The sequence below is a fragment of the Nanorana parkeri genome, unplaced genomic scaffold (assembly GCF_000935625.1).
Source record: "Nanorana parkeri isolate BGI_ZX_2015 unplaced genomic scaffold, ASM93562v1 scaffold163, whole genome shotgun sequence".
NCBI classification, from domain to species: Eukaryota; Metazoa; Chordata; class Amphibia; order Anura; family Dicroglossidae; genus Nanorana; species Nanorana parkeri.
In genome coordinates, this window is record NW_017306431.1 from 1,182,595 (window position 1) to 1,196,752 (window position 14,158).

Sequence of the window (14,158 nt, forward strand, 5' to 3'; positions counted from 1 at the left end):
GTTTTATGTACGATGTTGCCCCTGAGTCGGTGAGTTGCGGCTAGGGGCCAGTTGGTTAAGTCGTATGCAGAGCTCTACGGTAGGAGACCAAAGGTGTCTTCACAGACCTCAGCTTCACATTGATAGAAATACACTGTATTTAAACTGTTATGGTTGAATGTTTTATATTCAATTTGTTATAAAGTTAATATATTTAAATAAACGGCTACTACAGCCATTTTATATCCAACTTGGTGTGGTCTATTATTGGGTATGGGTATTTATAATGGGATAGGGCTGTAGCAAGCTATTGTTAAGAAAATGCGTATGTCTTACCCTGTCATGTCTATTCAGATGCAGACAAGCAGTGAACGCACAACCCTGACAATACAAAGCTAGCAAACGACCAGAGCTTAAAAATTTTAATTTCACATGACTATACTTCACTAGAGGCCCTCCCGCAACCTTACCTGCAGGGCTTGCTAATCCAATAATCTGAAGTTAAATTAAAGGAATCATAAAAGTGTTAATATGGGACTTTTTCAAAAGAATTTCTGATATCACAATGCATAGAGACCAGTACAAAAGACCCTCCTTTCTTTTACAAAATGAAATGATATTCCATTCTAATAACCAAAACTGACCAGCTTGGGTTAGAAACACTGTGAGAAAAAGGAATCTTTTGTATAGTTTATGGTAATCTAACTAAGCTTGCATATGGAAAGTTGCATCAATTGATCTCTAATGATTTCTTAAGTCTCCGAATGATCAAAAGTGAATTAAGATTCATTTGCACGATTGCAAGATTAGATTAACTAAAAGCAGGAGCAGTTATCTGGAAACGAAAAAACTTTTTTAAGCTTCCCAGAAATGTTTGTTCTATGCTTAATAATTCCTGCTTTAAGGTCTCATGTGGCAGTATGAGGCCATTGAACGTAACATGGAGGTGTATTTTCAGTGCCCAGGTACACAGCTGCAATGTACAGCCACCGATATTAAAAGGAGAACTTTTTTTCCCCCCATAGTTCTCTTAAGGGTCACGGGAGAACGTAAACTAGCGTCCTCCCGTGACCCAAAGGTCAGTATATCGCGAACTACAGCTCGTGGTATAGTGAGACCGCCGCAGCCGTGATGGATCCCGACATTACTGTCGAGATCCACCCAGCTGCGCGAGTGACAGCTGGCTCTGCCTATCTAGAGGCAGAGCCAGCTGTACCGCCCCCTCCCCCGTCCGTTCCGCCAGTCTTAATTGTCACACGTCGGCTCGGACTATGAGGTTGAGTGAAAATCACTCACCTCATAGTTCTCCTTTAATGATTGGTTGTAGGCGGCTGTATGTGGTTTTATGCCACTGCTGGGGTAAAGTCATAGCTGGGTCCAGGGTTGTATACATATAATACATGCACGGGTTTCTGCAAGTAGCAGCATAAACAGGTGTACAACCGTCTACAGCCGTTCTTTAATATTGGTAACTGTGCGCTGCAACAGTGTAACACAGGCGCAGAAGTACATGCGCTATTTACTAGACATGTGCGATTCGTTTCTTTCCGAATCAAAATTCATACGATTTTCCAAAATCTGGACTTTCAGACTCATCCGAATTTCCGAATCCCAATGCATCCAAATTTTCCGTTTCGGAATTTCAGATCCCGTCCGAATTTTGTTCAAAAACTAAATTGGATCGGACATGTGACTTTTCTGGCCAATCAGATGTGTTTTTCGGTGTAATGCATCCGAATCGGTCTGAACACTAATTTTTGTTACGGCAACATGGGAGCCATATATACAGTATATACTAGGGATGCACCGATACCACTTTAAGGCCGAGTACGAGTACCGATACTTTTTCTTAAAGGGACAGGTCACATTTTTTTCTAAAGCAATACAAAATCATGTGGCACAGCTATATCCAATTCTGCATACCTGGCTTTATATTATAAGAACTTTATAATATAAATACTAAAGCTGAGGCTCCTAGTCCCGAATGGTATTTGGGATCCGAATCTCTGAATTGCATACGGGAACTTCCAAAACGCCATTCGGGTCTGGGAGCCTCAGCTTTAGTAATATCTGTATATGACTCCCAGAATTGTATGGCATTCGGGATACGAATTTCTGAATTGCATTAGGGGAGCTCCCGAATGCCATTCGGGTCTGGGAGCCCCAGCTTAAGTATTAATATCTGTATATGGTTTTCTCTGGTACCGTGTTTCTCCGAAAATAAGACACTGTCTTATATTTTTTTTGCCCCCAAAAACCACACTGGGTCTTATCTTCAGGGGATGTCTTATTTTTATTTTTTAATGTGCAACAAAATGTACAACAATCTAAAGTTATTCATGTACAGCAATCCAAAGTTATCTGGTATCACTCCGCCTGTCACAGTAACCGGCGCTATAGAGGAAGTATCAGCTAATGCGGCTCTGCTCGATCTGCCGCCGCAGCCTTGCTTTCTACAGCGCCGGCTTCCTTTGCCATCAGGGGCAGTGGTACCAGCGGTGCAGCAGTGGGGATATCAGGCAGTGGACAATGCGGTAAAGTACAGTACCATCTACCGGTACACATTACAGTACAGTACCATTACATTAAGCAGCGCCTTCGGGGACAGCAGTTGGTGAAGTCTGGTACTGGCATGCTCCCTGTCACTGCGCTGGCCGGAGGGAGTCCCCTGTCATCCCCTTAATACAGTATGTCCCTGCAGGCTGATACCATCTCTCCTGCTGTTCAAGTTTCCCCTCACATGCTACCACCAAACAGGGTCTTATTTTCGGGGTAGGTCTTGTATTACAGGAATCTTGAAAAATAGTGCTAGGTCTTACTTTCGGGGTAGGTCTTATTTTAGGGGAAACAGGGTATTCGCAACGAATATTCATTAACTCATCCAAAACTAACGAAATTTTGATTTTGTTCGAATCCGAAACCGGAACCAAATTGAATTTCGGATCCGAATCCCAAAATAACAAAATATCTGAACCGACTTTTACCAAAGCTTATATGTCTACCTTTTACGTTCTATGGTTTTATAAGCCTGTGTGCATAAGGCCCGAAGCAGGTTTAGTCAAGTTTAGCTACATTTACATCAGTATAGCCTCGTCTAGAGTTTCTAATCGGATTCTAGAAGCACAAAATTCCGTTTTCTCTAAACGCAACTAAACTGAATGTTTGTACCTTTGTTTTTATTTACAATAAAAAATAACATTTTGCAGTAAACAAGAGAGTAAATAAAGAGTTATAAAGTGTCAAACTATTCATTCATAATACAATTAAATATCGTATTTTATCGTAACCAGGTTGCATATAGGTCATCAACAAGGAGATCCATAACTATACAAAATACAAAAAGAGTCCCCAGCACACCTGCCAGCTAGCCTGCAACAAAACAAAAAGTTACCCTGTCAACAGTATGCGTTAAAAACAGAGGTTTTAGTTGCACACAACCTTGGCCAAAATTATGTAGAGGCCACACTGCCCCGTCAAGGTTGCTCTGTGAAGTGTGGTCCTAACTCTATTTATGAGTCTCCATGTTGGAGCATATTAATGCAGTCGATAAATTAAATTAAATGCAGGTGTACCTGGAATGAGCTTGTATGCGTTTTTTAAAGCGTTTTTATGCGTTCCACTGCATTCCAGACCAGACAAAATAGGACAAGCAGTATTTTTCTGGTCTGGAACGGACTGCGCTGGTGTGAACAGAGGCCAGAAATAGCGCAGGGATACATTAGGATGCATCTTGGGTCTGGAAACAATCTGGTCTGGTCTGGAGATGATCCGGACATGGTGTGAATGGGCCCTAAAAATAAAACTTGATTGACTATAGAATCTGAGAAGCTGAATTGATACTGACCCATTCTTTTTCCTGTGAAATGTCTATAATAGAAGCTATTTGTATTGGACATTGTGTCTCTATGGGGCTTATTGTAGGACAGAGATAATGGAATGTATGTGTGTTTCTTAAAAGGGTATTAGTAGTTTGATACAAGTACAGAATGGTGTCATTATTGCTTCTTGCTATTTCCATACTGCCTGGAGCCATGTGAGTATGCAACTTTTTTCCTGGGTCTATTATCCTGCTCCACCCAATTACAGTTTCTTATGACTAGCGACCTCTTGTATCTGATACATGTCACTCTTTGTGTCTGTACATTCTTAGCATTTGTCCTTTAGGCCTTGCAGAAAAACAGGATAATTGGGTCCAACAGTGGATTCCTGAGACAAGAATCAGTGATTTCTTGCACCTGCAACATAGGTGGTCCCAGACAGTTGTAGCCGTTCAGCCTACACAAAGCATCGACAGGCTAACAGCAGCCATAGCTTTACTACCCCTGCTTAATTAACATGGGCTCAATAATGTATTGTTTACAGAGATTGATTTGTGTCTTTTACATTGTCCTGTAGTTTAAAGAAACATTATTTTTAGGCGCTTGTTCATCTACGAACCGTTGGGTGATATTCTTAGTAAAGCATTTCTTAAGATGAAGGCCATAAAGAAAAACTGATCAATTGAGCGCAGCAGTAGAAGTTACAGCCACCCACTGCCAGTGTTGTAACAGAATCCTGGACTTTGTTAAAAATCTGGACCGCGTCCGCGCAAGCACAGAAGAGGTGATTGGGTCCAGAAATTTTACAGGCTATTTGCCTGTATTGCGCATGTGCGGGGAAGCAGGCCCAGTAAGTTGTGTAAAGCCAGTAGCTTCCCCGCACAGGCGTGTGTTAATTTTTGCCTGTGCTGTGAATGTCATTGACCCGCACATGCGCAATTCACAGTGACATTTCTGGACCTGATTAGTGGCTCTGAGCTTGCAGCTGTAGTCATCGGAGATTTGCTGTCAGTTTGACAACTGTTCGTTGTGCTCTGTGTATCTTGAGCTACTGTCATTGCTCCTAATATAGAGAGGGACGGCTGTCCCGCTAATTACCCTGGGAAAACCTTGTGCTGCAGAATGCAGGGGATGGCTGGGGTGATGTAGAGCCAGAAGAGGCTCCTGCCCCAGCTACACCCCCATAGTAAGGAGCCTCTCCTGCCTCGGCCTGGTCAAACTAGCAGTGAAGTATGACTAAATACACTGGGGAACCTTGGTTCTGGAAAGTTCAGGGGCTAGCTGGGGTGAGGTAGAGACAGAAGAGGCTCCTGCCCCAGCTACACCCCCTATCCCACATGGTATGGAGCCTCTCCACTTCGGCCTGGTCACACTAGCAGTGAAGTTCAGCTAATTATACTGGGGAACTTGGTTCTACAAAGTTCAGGGGATGGCTGGGATGATGTAGAGCCAGAAGAGGCTCCTGCCCCGGCTACACTCCCTATCCCTCATAGTAAGGAGTCTCTCCTGCCTCGAACTGGTTACATTGACACTGAAGTTTGGCTGATTACACAAGGGGAACCTAGTCCTACAGAGTGCAGAGGATGGTTGGGGTGATGCAGAGTCAAAAAAGGTTCCTGATCCAGCTACTCCCACTTCCCTCCTAGAGAGGAGCCTCATCTTGGCCTCTGCCCTGGAAGCTAACATACCTTTTTTTTTTAGTAGAGACAGCTGTAATTGTTTACTGAATGGTCATTGTACTCAAATTTGTATGCCTGAGGAAGTGGCCGCAAGTCTGGGGAGCACTGTGTAATACCCATGGGCGACCTACGATATTCACAAGTGACATAACTGCTTACTCTTTGTTAATGCATGTTTTCACACCCTATAAGCCTCTGATCACCTGCACCAAGCCATGTCACAAAATAATCTTTGTCTCTCTGAGATTAATTCCACCTCAAGGTGAAAAAGTTGGAATCTAATATGGTATACGTGTAAGAAGATCTCTCGCCATTTGTGTGCCCTGACGGAGCCTGCTGATTGGTGCCTATTATACTCTCGTACTGTTCTAATCTGTTACACTGCTGAAATAGGTTAATGTGAAGCAGACTTTAGGGGCTGTAGGAAAACTTGTTTCAGGTCCATGGACGCCAGCATATACATCACCATCATTTCTTTCCTGTTACCTAATCTGTTACCACTCCAGGTGAGGCAATATACACCAGTTATAGAAGGGAAAGCTGAGATTTGCATGCCTTTATAACTGGATCTACTGATCACTTTCTTGTGGGGTTGTCGTTAGGGGAAACCACTGCTAACATTTTTTTTTTTTTATCATGGGCTTGGTTTGAATTCCCTAGGTTTGTGACTGTCAGAATGTTCACTCATTTTCCTTGATGCAGACTTTTTATACATTTATTATGCAGGATTAAACAATGCCTTTTAGCAGGACTGCAGCCTCAAGTTGTGCAGCTCAACCTTCTTCCCTCTGATATGCTTGTAATGATGCTTGTGGCTTGCAGAGTACCTAATTAAACTGCACAAAAATGAAGTTGAGAATTCTTAGTCTGCTTAGTCACAGGTTTGGGATCAGGTTTCCTGCAACACCAGTTTACTGCCAACCTCAGAATTATATAAATATGTAAGAGCGTGATCTGGGGTACGGACACAATTTGCCAATTTGCACTTCTTAAATCCCTTGGCAAATAGGTTGTGCCAACTCTATGTAGTTCCATGCTACCTTTTTTTGCCTGGAATGCACCTTCAACCCCCTTTAAATATGCTTGACTGAAATTTTGATGTAAATGAGATGACTGAAATGTAACTATTTAGAAACCCTAAAAACCTATAAGAAAAACCTAAAACGCAGTCAAAACATCATTTAATCCTGTAACATATAAAATATTGCATTCATTTTTACAGATTTCTCTTGCAACAGACAGTCAAGATGGTGAGTACCAGGATTTAGATTTATGACTGCAGCGTGTCCCTTTGGTTTCACAAAGATGATGGCCAGTAAGCTACTCTGGACAGCTGCATGTTCCCTGATTGTACCTACATCAGAAAATTAGGCTATTTCTATTTGGTTGGATACAATATAATCCTTATTACCATGTTTTTAACTTCTTTTTTTCTGAAACGTTTACCCCACCTCCGTGACCAGATCAGTTTTCAGATTTTGGAGGTGCAGGAGTTTATCAGACAACTAATTGTTGGTCCCCCCCCCCCACCCCCCCTATGTATTTATTACCAAAATGCTTGCTTATTTATATATGTATTGTTTCCTATTGGCAGGTAACACAGGGGCAGCTCTGAAAGGAGGAGGGACCATGTTGGCCATAGGGTCTAAAAAGGACCCAGGGGACCCTTGGGCTTATGTCCTTTTTGTTCTTCCTGTCTCTTCTTTGCTCTCTTACACTTCTTGCCATCAGTGTTCCATCCTCTCCAATAGTACCTTGCTTGTCTCTAGGTATAGTGATAGTCTATCTTGCTGCCATTGTTCTCTAGTACAGGACAGGATGCTTCAAAAACAATCTCTGCCCAACGCTAGAGGATGCACAGTACGCAGGAATATTAAAGTGTCTGTTACACAAAATAACAACAGTCTCTCCCCTTTGAACTACATTAGGCTCACTTAAACACAGGAGTTAGCCATCTTACCCAGTATAGGAAAAAGTGGCTGCAGGTTTAAGACCTCAGGGACATTGGAGACCTGGGGCCTGTTCTCCGGTTGTCTGGGTCTAACAAAGCCCCTGATTCTGGAGCTAGAATGGCTGCATGAATGGGCACAGCTCTGGCACAGAAAGACCAATAAGTGCTCACCTTCCCGTTTCCCGGAAACTGAAACAGTAACAATTGAAAAGTCCAACAACCCCCGATATACCCCATTTCTGCATGACTTCCACTTTAGCGGGTGTGGCTGTTTGGTGGTAGTTGCTGATTGGACAGAATATAGCATTAGTTGGATCAGGCCACTTTTTGGGGGGCACTATTGATTGGGAAAGGCTAATATTTCCTGTTAGCTGATCCAGAACCTCTCACCACCACTCCATTGACAGGAACAGTGTGCTTAGAGTTCATGTCTAACCACCCTCCTGTGTCAACTGGCACCCTTCACAAAGTCACTTGACTGTTACGTGCCCTAAAGCTGTCGAGTGACACTGTGATAGCCTGCTTCATGTTTATACTTGGGTAACCCCCCAAAAATAACTAAAGCTAGCCATACACTTATAGATTTCTATAGAATGTTTTCTATCAGCCTATGATTAGATGGAAAAAGTGCAACAGATTCGTCCATCTACGCTAAACTGCTAGTTGGCCCCTCTATCTTGCTAGTTAGCCCCTCTGGCTGACAAAATACCTGAGCAATGCCTGCATCCAATCAGATTGTTCAGGTATTTTGACAGCCAGCGGAGCCAACTAGCGAGATACTGAAGCTTGGCCCAGTGGGAGATTCCTCCACCCACACAGTTTAGCGTAGACGGAGGAATCTGTGGCACTTTTTCATCTGACCAAAGGCTGATGGAAAAAAAATCTATAGAAAATCTATAAGTGTATGGTCAGCTTTAGGCTACTCCTAGCTCTGAAATATCATCACCGAGTCTGACTGAAAATGGTTGGAGTGGGAAACAATCTAAAGCCTACAGACACAGTGGGACTTATTAAAGCACCAGAGACTGTTAGCTTTGAAAAAGTTAATGTTAGTATGTACTATAAGGTAAGCCTGTGTTCACTTTCAATACATAATAATGTAACAGGGACAGACAAAAAGATTTTTGTCTGTCCCAAACAATTGGTTGGTTAAAGTGAACACAACTTCATCTACTGTAATTTACTAAGCGCAGTGAACAGTCTCTAAATCTTTACAAAATGAACTAAGATCTCAAGAGGTCAGGAAGAATTTTACAGAAGTTTGATGTTGTTTCTTTGCCAAAAGACCATTTTTGCTATGTTTACACTTGATTGATGTAATTATGCATTTTGATAAAAGATCTTTCAGTGGTGGGATCTTCTGGCATCTCATGTCTAGGGTAGCCTTCAGTCAATGTCCTGTCATAGACACAAGTGTCTTTTATTGCATATGCTATTTTTTCTGTCAATAGGTGGTTAATGATGCTTCAAGGAAATATTTTTCTTATATTAATATCTGCTTAGTCTTTTATGTAGCATGCTGAATAGGTAATATCATATGTTTTTCAGGAGCTGGAGACAGTGAAGAAGATATCTTCAGTACCATAACTAAGCAAAACAAAGGTACGCAGTCTATTGCAATCTTCATACAATGGCTGATCCTCACATGCAAAATGTGATTAGAAATACAGAGAAACAGTGGAAGCAGGACAATTCTGTCACCAACTTGTCCCTACATGCTGCTCAAGCATTAAGTCATTCTAAAAATACTGCTTGGGTCCAGATCACTTTTTTGGGCTACTCCAAGTGTTCATTGGTTCCTAATCTAAGGTAACCTGTCATTAAATAAATATGTGACATTCCAGTCCATCTCAAAATGCTAGCTGGTTGTGCATCATGGTAGTCTTCTGGTTTCAATATTTTATGAGTACTTTTAAGTCACTGATCTAGAACATGTATGCAGCAAGAAACCTCAGAACAAACCATTCCTATACCTTGGGTTTTCTATACAAATAGCACACCAAAGGCTGCCTCTGAATACAAACACAAAACAGGGGGGAAGAAGGCAGGGAACTTCATTGAATCATTTACTAGTATGTGTAAATTTCAACTTGAGCTATTGAGTTCTATAAAATTACTTTTTACAACAGGTGCAAAGGAGAAACTAGAAAACATAAAAAAGAGCCTAAATTTCCATCAGCTTGTTGCATATGAAAATGGAAAATACTCATATTTAATATTTCTTTAAGGTCCTATTCACACTTGCGAATGGGGCCAGTCTCTTGAGTCTCGTGAATTCCTCTGTGAAACTCATACGATCTTCTGTGAGCGGGAGGCGCTGCACAATACAAAGACAGCTGCCACCAGCCACAGCAGTTTGCAGGCCATTCGCATGTAATCGCACATGTACTTACCTGCAAATGACCGCACTTGGGACACAAATAGTCTCACATTTGCAAGTGTGAATGGGGTCTAACACTGTGTGACCACAAAAAAATAAAGAACCTACATACAAAGCCACAATACAATTCCTTTAAGAGAGACAGTGAAGAAGATATAGATAGAGCCAGGACTTTCAACAGTTGCAACAGTGAAGGGAAGGATCAAACTATAATAATAAATGTGCTGCATTATAATTTGATACATTTAGAGGGTAACACTTCTTATAGTGCTTGCAGCTACACAGGGTTTGGCACGAGGTGCTATTTGTCATTAGTGAAGGGAAGGATACTGTGCAGAGGCCAGACTATGATCAGCTTGTCTTGTCCGATTGCATACATGCAGAACCAAAGTATAGGCACGGAATTCCCCTGTCTGGCATTGAGTGGCAGAGATAGGCAATAAAATGGGCAACTATTCCGGGCATCCCCATTAGATGGCACCATGGTAAAAGCAAGCAAAAGTGACATGCAAACAACAGTCAAACTTTTTTTTTTGGTGTAATCTCAGTCTACACTCTACAGTGTCATGCGTTGGCATGTTTCAGGCATTTGCCCTATGAGGGAGGTATGTCTTCCTTCTGTATACAATCATGTTGTCTGCACTTTGTTTAAAAGGGATAAACAGCAAATATTTGTATCCTGCAGACAGCAAGAGGCTGATCCATCATGGAGATATCGCTGTAAAAGTCAGTCGCAGTGCTCTGACCTGCCCGGGACAGTCATGCTTCTGGCCAAAATCCAGCTCTGGAATTGTCACTATACCCTACACCCTGTCTGCTGAATACAGTAAGCTGCCTTGAATATTTACTATAGAACATTGTCACTTTACTGTATATTATATGGAGGATAATAGAAACCCATGGAGATGTTTTTTGAGAGTTAGTCTTACTTAATTCTGCTTAAGAGTCTTCTATATTAGTGTCCCTTAAGAAAGCTGTATATTTTGCAGACAAATGCTGGTAACTTAGGCAGCAAATAGGCAATCTATAAAGTCTATTAATTCAGCTTTTTGATCATTAAAGTGTGGAAAAACTGACATGCAATGTGTAGTTCTGTCCCATAGGCCTGATGGGTCACTGGAGAACTCATCTCTAGTAGTTCCATAGTTTTCTCTGAGTTTCTGTGTTGGTTTTATTGTGCGTTTGGGTTTTACACTCTGCTCTGCCATATCTGTGGAATCATGCTTGCAGCTACACAGGGTTTGGCACGAGGTGCTATTTGTCATTAGTGAAGGGAAGGATACTGTGCAGAGGCCAGACTATGATCAGCTTGTCTTGTCCGATTGCATACATGCAGAACCAAAGTATAGGCACGGAATTCCCCTGTCTGGCATTGAGTGGCAGAGATAGGCAATAAAATGGGCAACTATTCCGGGCATCCCCATTAGATGGCACCATGGTAAAAGCAAGCAAAAGTGACATGCAAACAACAGTCAAACTTTTTTTTTTGGTGTAATCTCAGTCTACACTCTACAGTGTCATGCGTTGGCATGTTTCAGGCATTTGCCCTATGAGGGAGGTATGTCTTCCTTCTGTATACAATCATGTTGTCTGCACTTTGTTTAAAAGGGATAAACAGCAAATATTTGTATCCTGCAGACAGCAAGAGGCTGATCCATCATGGAGATATCGCTGTAAAAGTCAGTCGCAGTGCTCTGACCTGCCCGGGACAGTCATGCTTCTGGCCAAAATCCAGCTCTGGAATTGTCACTATACCCTACACCCTGTCTGCTGAATACAGTAAGCTGCCTTGAATATTTACTATAGAACATTGTCACTTTACTGTATATTATATGGAGGATAATAGAAACCCATGGAGATGTTTTTTGAGAGTTAGTCTTACTTAATTCTGCTTAAGAGTCTTCTATATTAGTGTCCCTTAAGAAAGCTGTATATTTTGCAGACAAATGCTGGTAACTTAGGCAGCAAATAGGCAATCTATAAAGTCTATTAATTCAGCTTTTTGATCATTAAAGTGTGGAAAAACTGACATGCAATGTGTAGTTCTGTCCCATAGGCCTGATGGGTCACTGGAGAACTCATCTCTAGTAGTTCCATAGTTTTCTCTGAGTTTCTGTGTTGGTTTTATTGTGCGTTTGGGTTTTACACTCTGCTCTGCCATATCTGTGGAATCTGCTCCCTCTACATCTGAGTGATCAGAAGCATGAGGTACTTGCTTTGTTTCAGCGATAATAGTGCATAGGGCCGTGTTTAGACATTTTGTACTTTTTTTGTTGAAAACGGTTAATGTCATTTACGGAGGAGATGAACAGCAGTTTAGATAGGCAGGGCAAAACAACTCAATGCAGAGGAACAGTTTTAAACACTGAAAGGGGAAATGCAGGAAGCTTGTGTGACCATGTGCTGTCACAAGATGGCGGATGGCACTAAGCTTGATTGCAGATTAGGCATACACACACACACACACACACAGCAGGCTGATGAAATGCTATACAGCAGATACTAATACATAACAATACCAATGCATTGCATTGCCATATAGTTGCTGGAGGGAGCACACCTTGAGTTATAAATCTCAGTCTACTACCTATATCTCCAGCTTTGCCTATTTATGCCTGTGTCCCCATCTGCACCCATCTCTAACCTTCTGTCCCTAGGACACTACCTCAGCAGCATCTAAGTATATCTGAAGCCAGCTTTCCTTAATTGAAAGGGTTATAGTCCCTGTCAGGATGCTATTGTCTGTGTCCCTGCTGGAGAGATATATCCTTCTTATTTGTGCTGATGACCATTTCACCATTGCCATTGGGACAGAAAGTGATGGAAAATCAACAATTTTATAGCTGTCACTGGAGCAACATTAGATGGGAAATCTATCATTGGGGACACCTGTCTCGAAGAACGTTTCATTTGTGCTTGCTGTTGTGTCTCTGAGGCAAGATGAAAAGTCAAATCTCCCACACAGGGACACAAACAGCAAAAATGACTAGACGGGTTTTAACAATTCCCTACTCTACCCAAAGCTTTAAAAAAAAATATTTTACGTGTACTTTAACCCCCAAAATATGAAATAACTGCTGGTTGACAGGGAAAGGGTTTTAACTAAGAAAGATAGTTTTGGTTTTACTGTTACATACACTTTAATCAGTGAAAGTGACTACATAGCTTTATGACATCTAATGCCGTCAAGACAGAGGAGATTAGCAGGTAATTCAAAGCTGAGCTGACCACGTTGAGCCTAGGGCTGCAGATGATAACGAATGGCTCTTTCGAGAGCAAATATTCTTAAATCTTGTTCTAGCTTCATTTAATTAATACCATATATATTAAATTGTGGTAGTTCTAGCATATACTATCAACTAGACTTCCAACAGCCGTCCTTTACTTAAGCTACATGCATATTTAATACCTAGCATTTATTTTCATTTTCCTTATAGCATCCTCTGACTCTGCAATCATCTATTCCGCCATTCAGGAATACACCTTGCTAACCTGCATCCGTTTTGTGGAGCGTATGACAGAGGCTGATTATATCCAGATCCGCTCTGTAGATGGGTAAGTGTGTAGTACTGTATTTTTCCATGTATAAGACTATACTTTTTCTTAAAAATATTTACCTAAAAACGGAGGGGCGTCTTATACAGGGGGGGCAGAGAGGAGAACCGCGTTTGCGAAACAGCCGATACCTCTGCAAACTAGCCTCACGAGTGAAACTTCCAAATGCAGAGACAAGCTAACAGGTTTCCTCCAATCATGAGCCTTATGTACCCGACATCAGCTGATGCTGGGAGAGCGTGTAGCCAGTGCCCAATTGCAACAGGGAGCCCATAAAAATTTCAGAAAACAAAAAAATACCGGTAAATACCGGTACCAGTAAGCGGCTGTCTTACTCTGCAAAATTTAAACTGGATATAATCAGTTATGCAAAAAAGCATGGAAAATATTGATTTCTGAATTTCGGGTAAGAAAAGTGGGGGGCGTCCTATACATGGGGGCATCTTATAGACGGAAAAATACGGTATATGCTGCACTTTCAAAAAGAATAAGGGGGTAACTACCAATTACAATACCCCATTTCACAATTTGATGGGGACCCTTGTGGCTCAAGGGTGAATTTTCTCTGTAGCACACAGCATTTTGAATTGGTGGTCAGGAGCAGGATTTTATGCCTCCATGCCACAATAATAGACAACTTTAAATGAGTGGACCTGTTGGCCTTTAACATTTCCGCTAACATTGGTCGTCAGTAGAAACCTTATATGCCCCTTATGCAACACTATTTTTATATTTGTGGTCAGTTAAAGCCTTTACCCCCCCCCCCCCCCACCCCCCACCCCACCCGTATTTCTTT

At 41.8% G+C, this 14,158-nt stretch overlaps 1 protein-coding gene and 1 long non-coding RNA gene across 2 annotated transcripts in view; both read left to right on the forward strand.

Annotated features, from left to right (window-relative positions):
- The first annotated feature begins 4,574 nt into the window (after nt 1–4,574).
- On the forward strand, nt 4,575–5,512 carry LOC108785456. Its single transcript, XR_001941131.1, has 3 exons — nt 4,575–4,651; nt 4,798–4,808; nt 5,502–5,512. It is a non-coding gene; the product is annotated as an uncharacterized LOC108785456 (long non-coding RNA).
- Nucleotides 5,513–5,919: 407 nt separating this feature from the next.
- LOC108785444 (astacin-like metalloendopeptidase) overlaps nt 5,920–14,158 on the forward strand; it is a 36,065-nt gene continuing 27,826 nt past the window's right edge. Inside the window, exons 1-7 of the mRNA XM_018554510.1 lie at nt 5,920–5,982; nt 6,699–6,726; nt 9,656–9,800; nt 10,393–10,412; nt 10,493–10,633; nt 11,446–11,586; nt 13,245–13,362. Of these exons, the coding sequence (XP_018410012.1) occupies nt 5,920–5,982; nt 6,699–6,726; nt 9,656–9,800; nt 10,393–10,412; nt 10,493–10,633; nt 11,446–11,586; nt 13,245–13,362 (656 nt within the window). The remainder of the gene's footprint in view (nt 5,983–6,698; nt 6,727–9,655; nt 9,801–10,392; nt 10,413–10,492; nt 10,634–11,445; nt 11,587–13,244; nt 13,363–14,158) is intronic.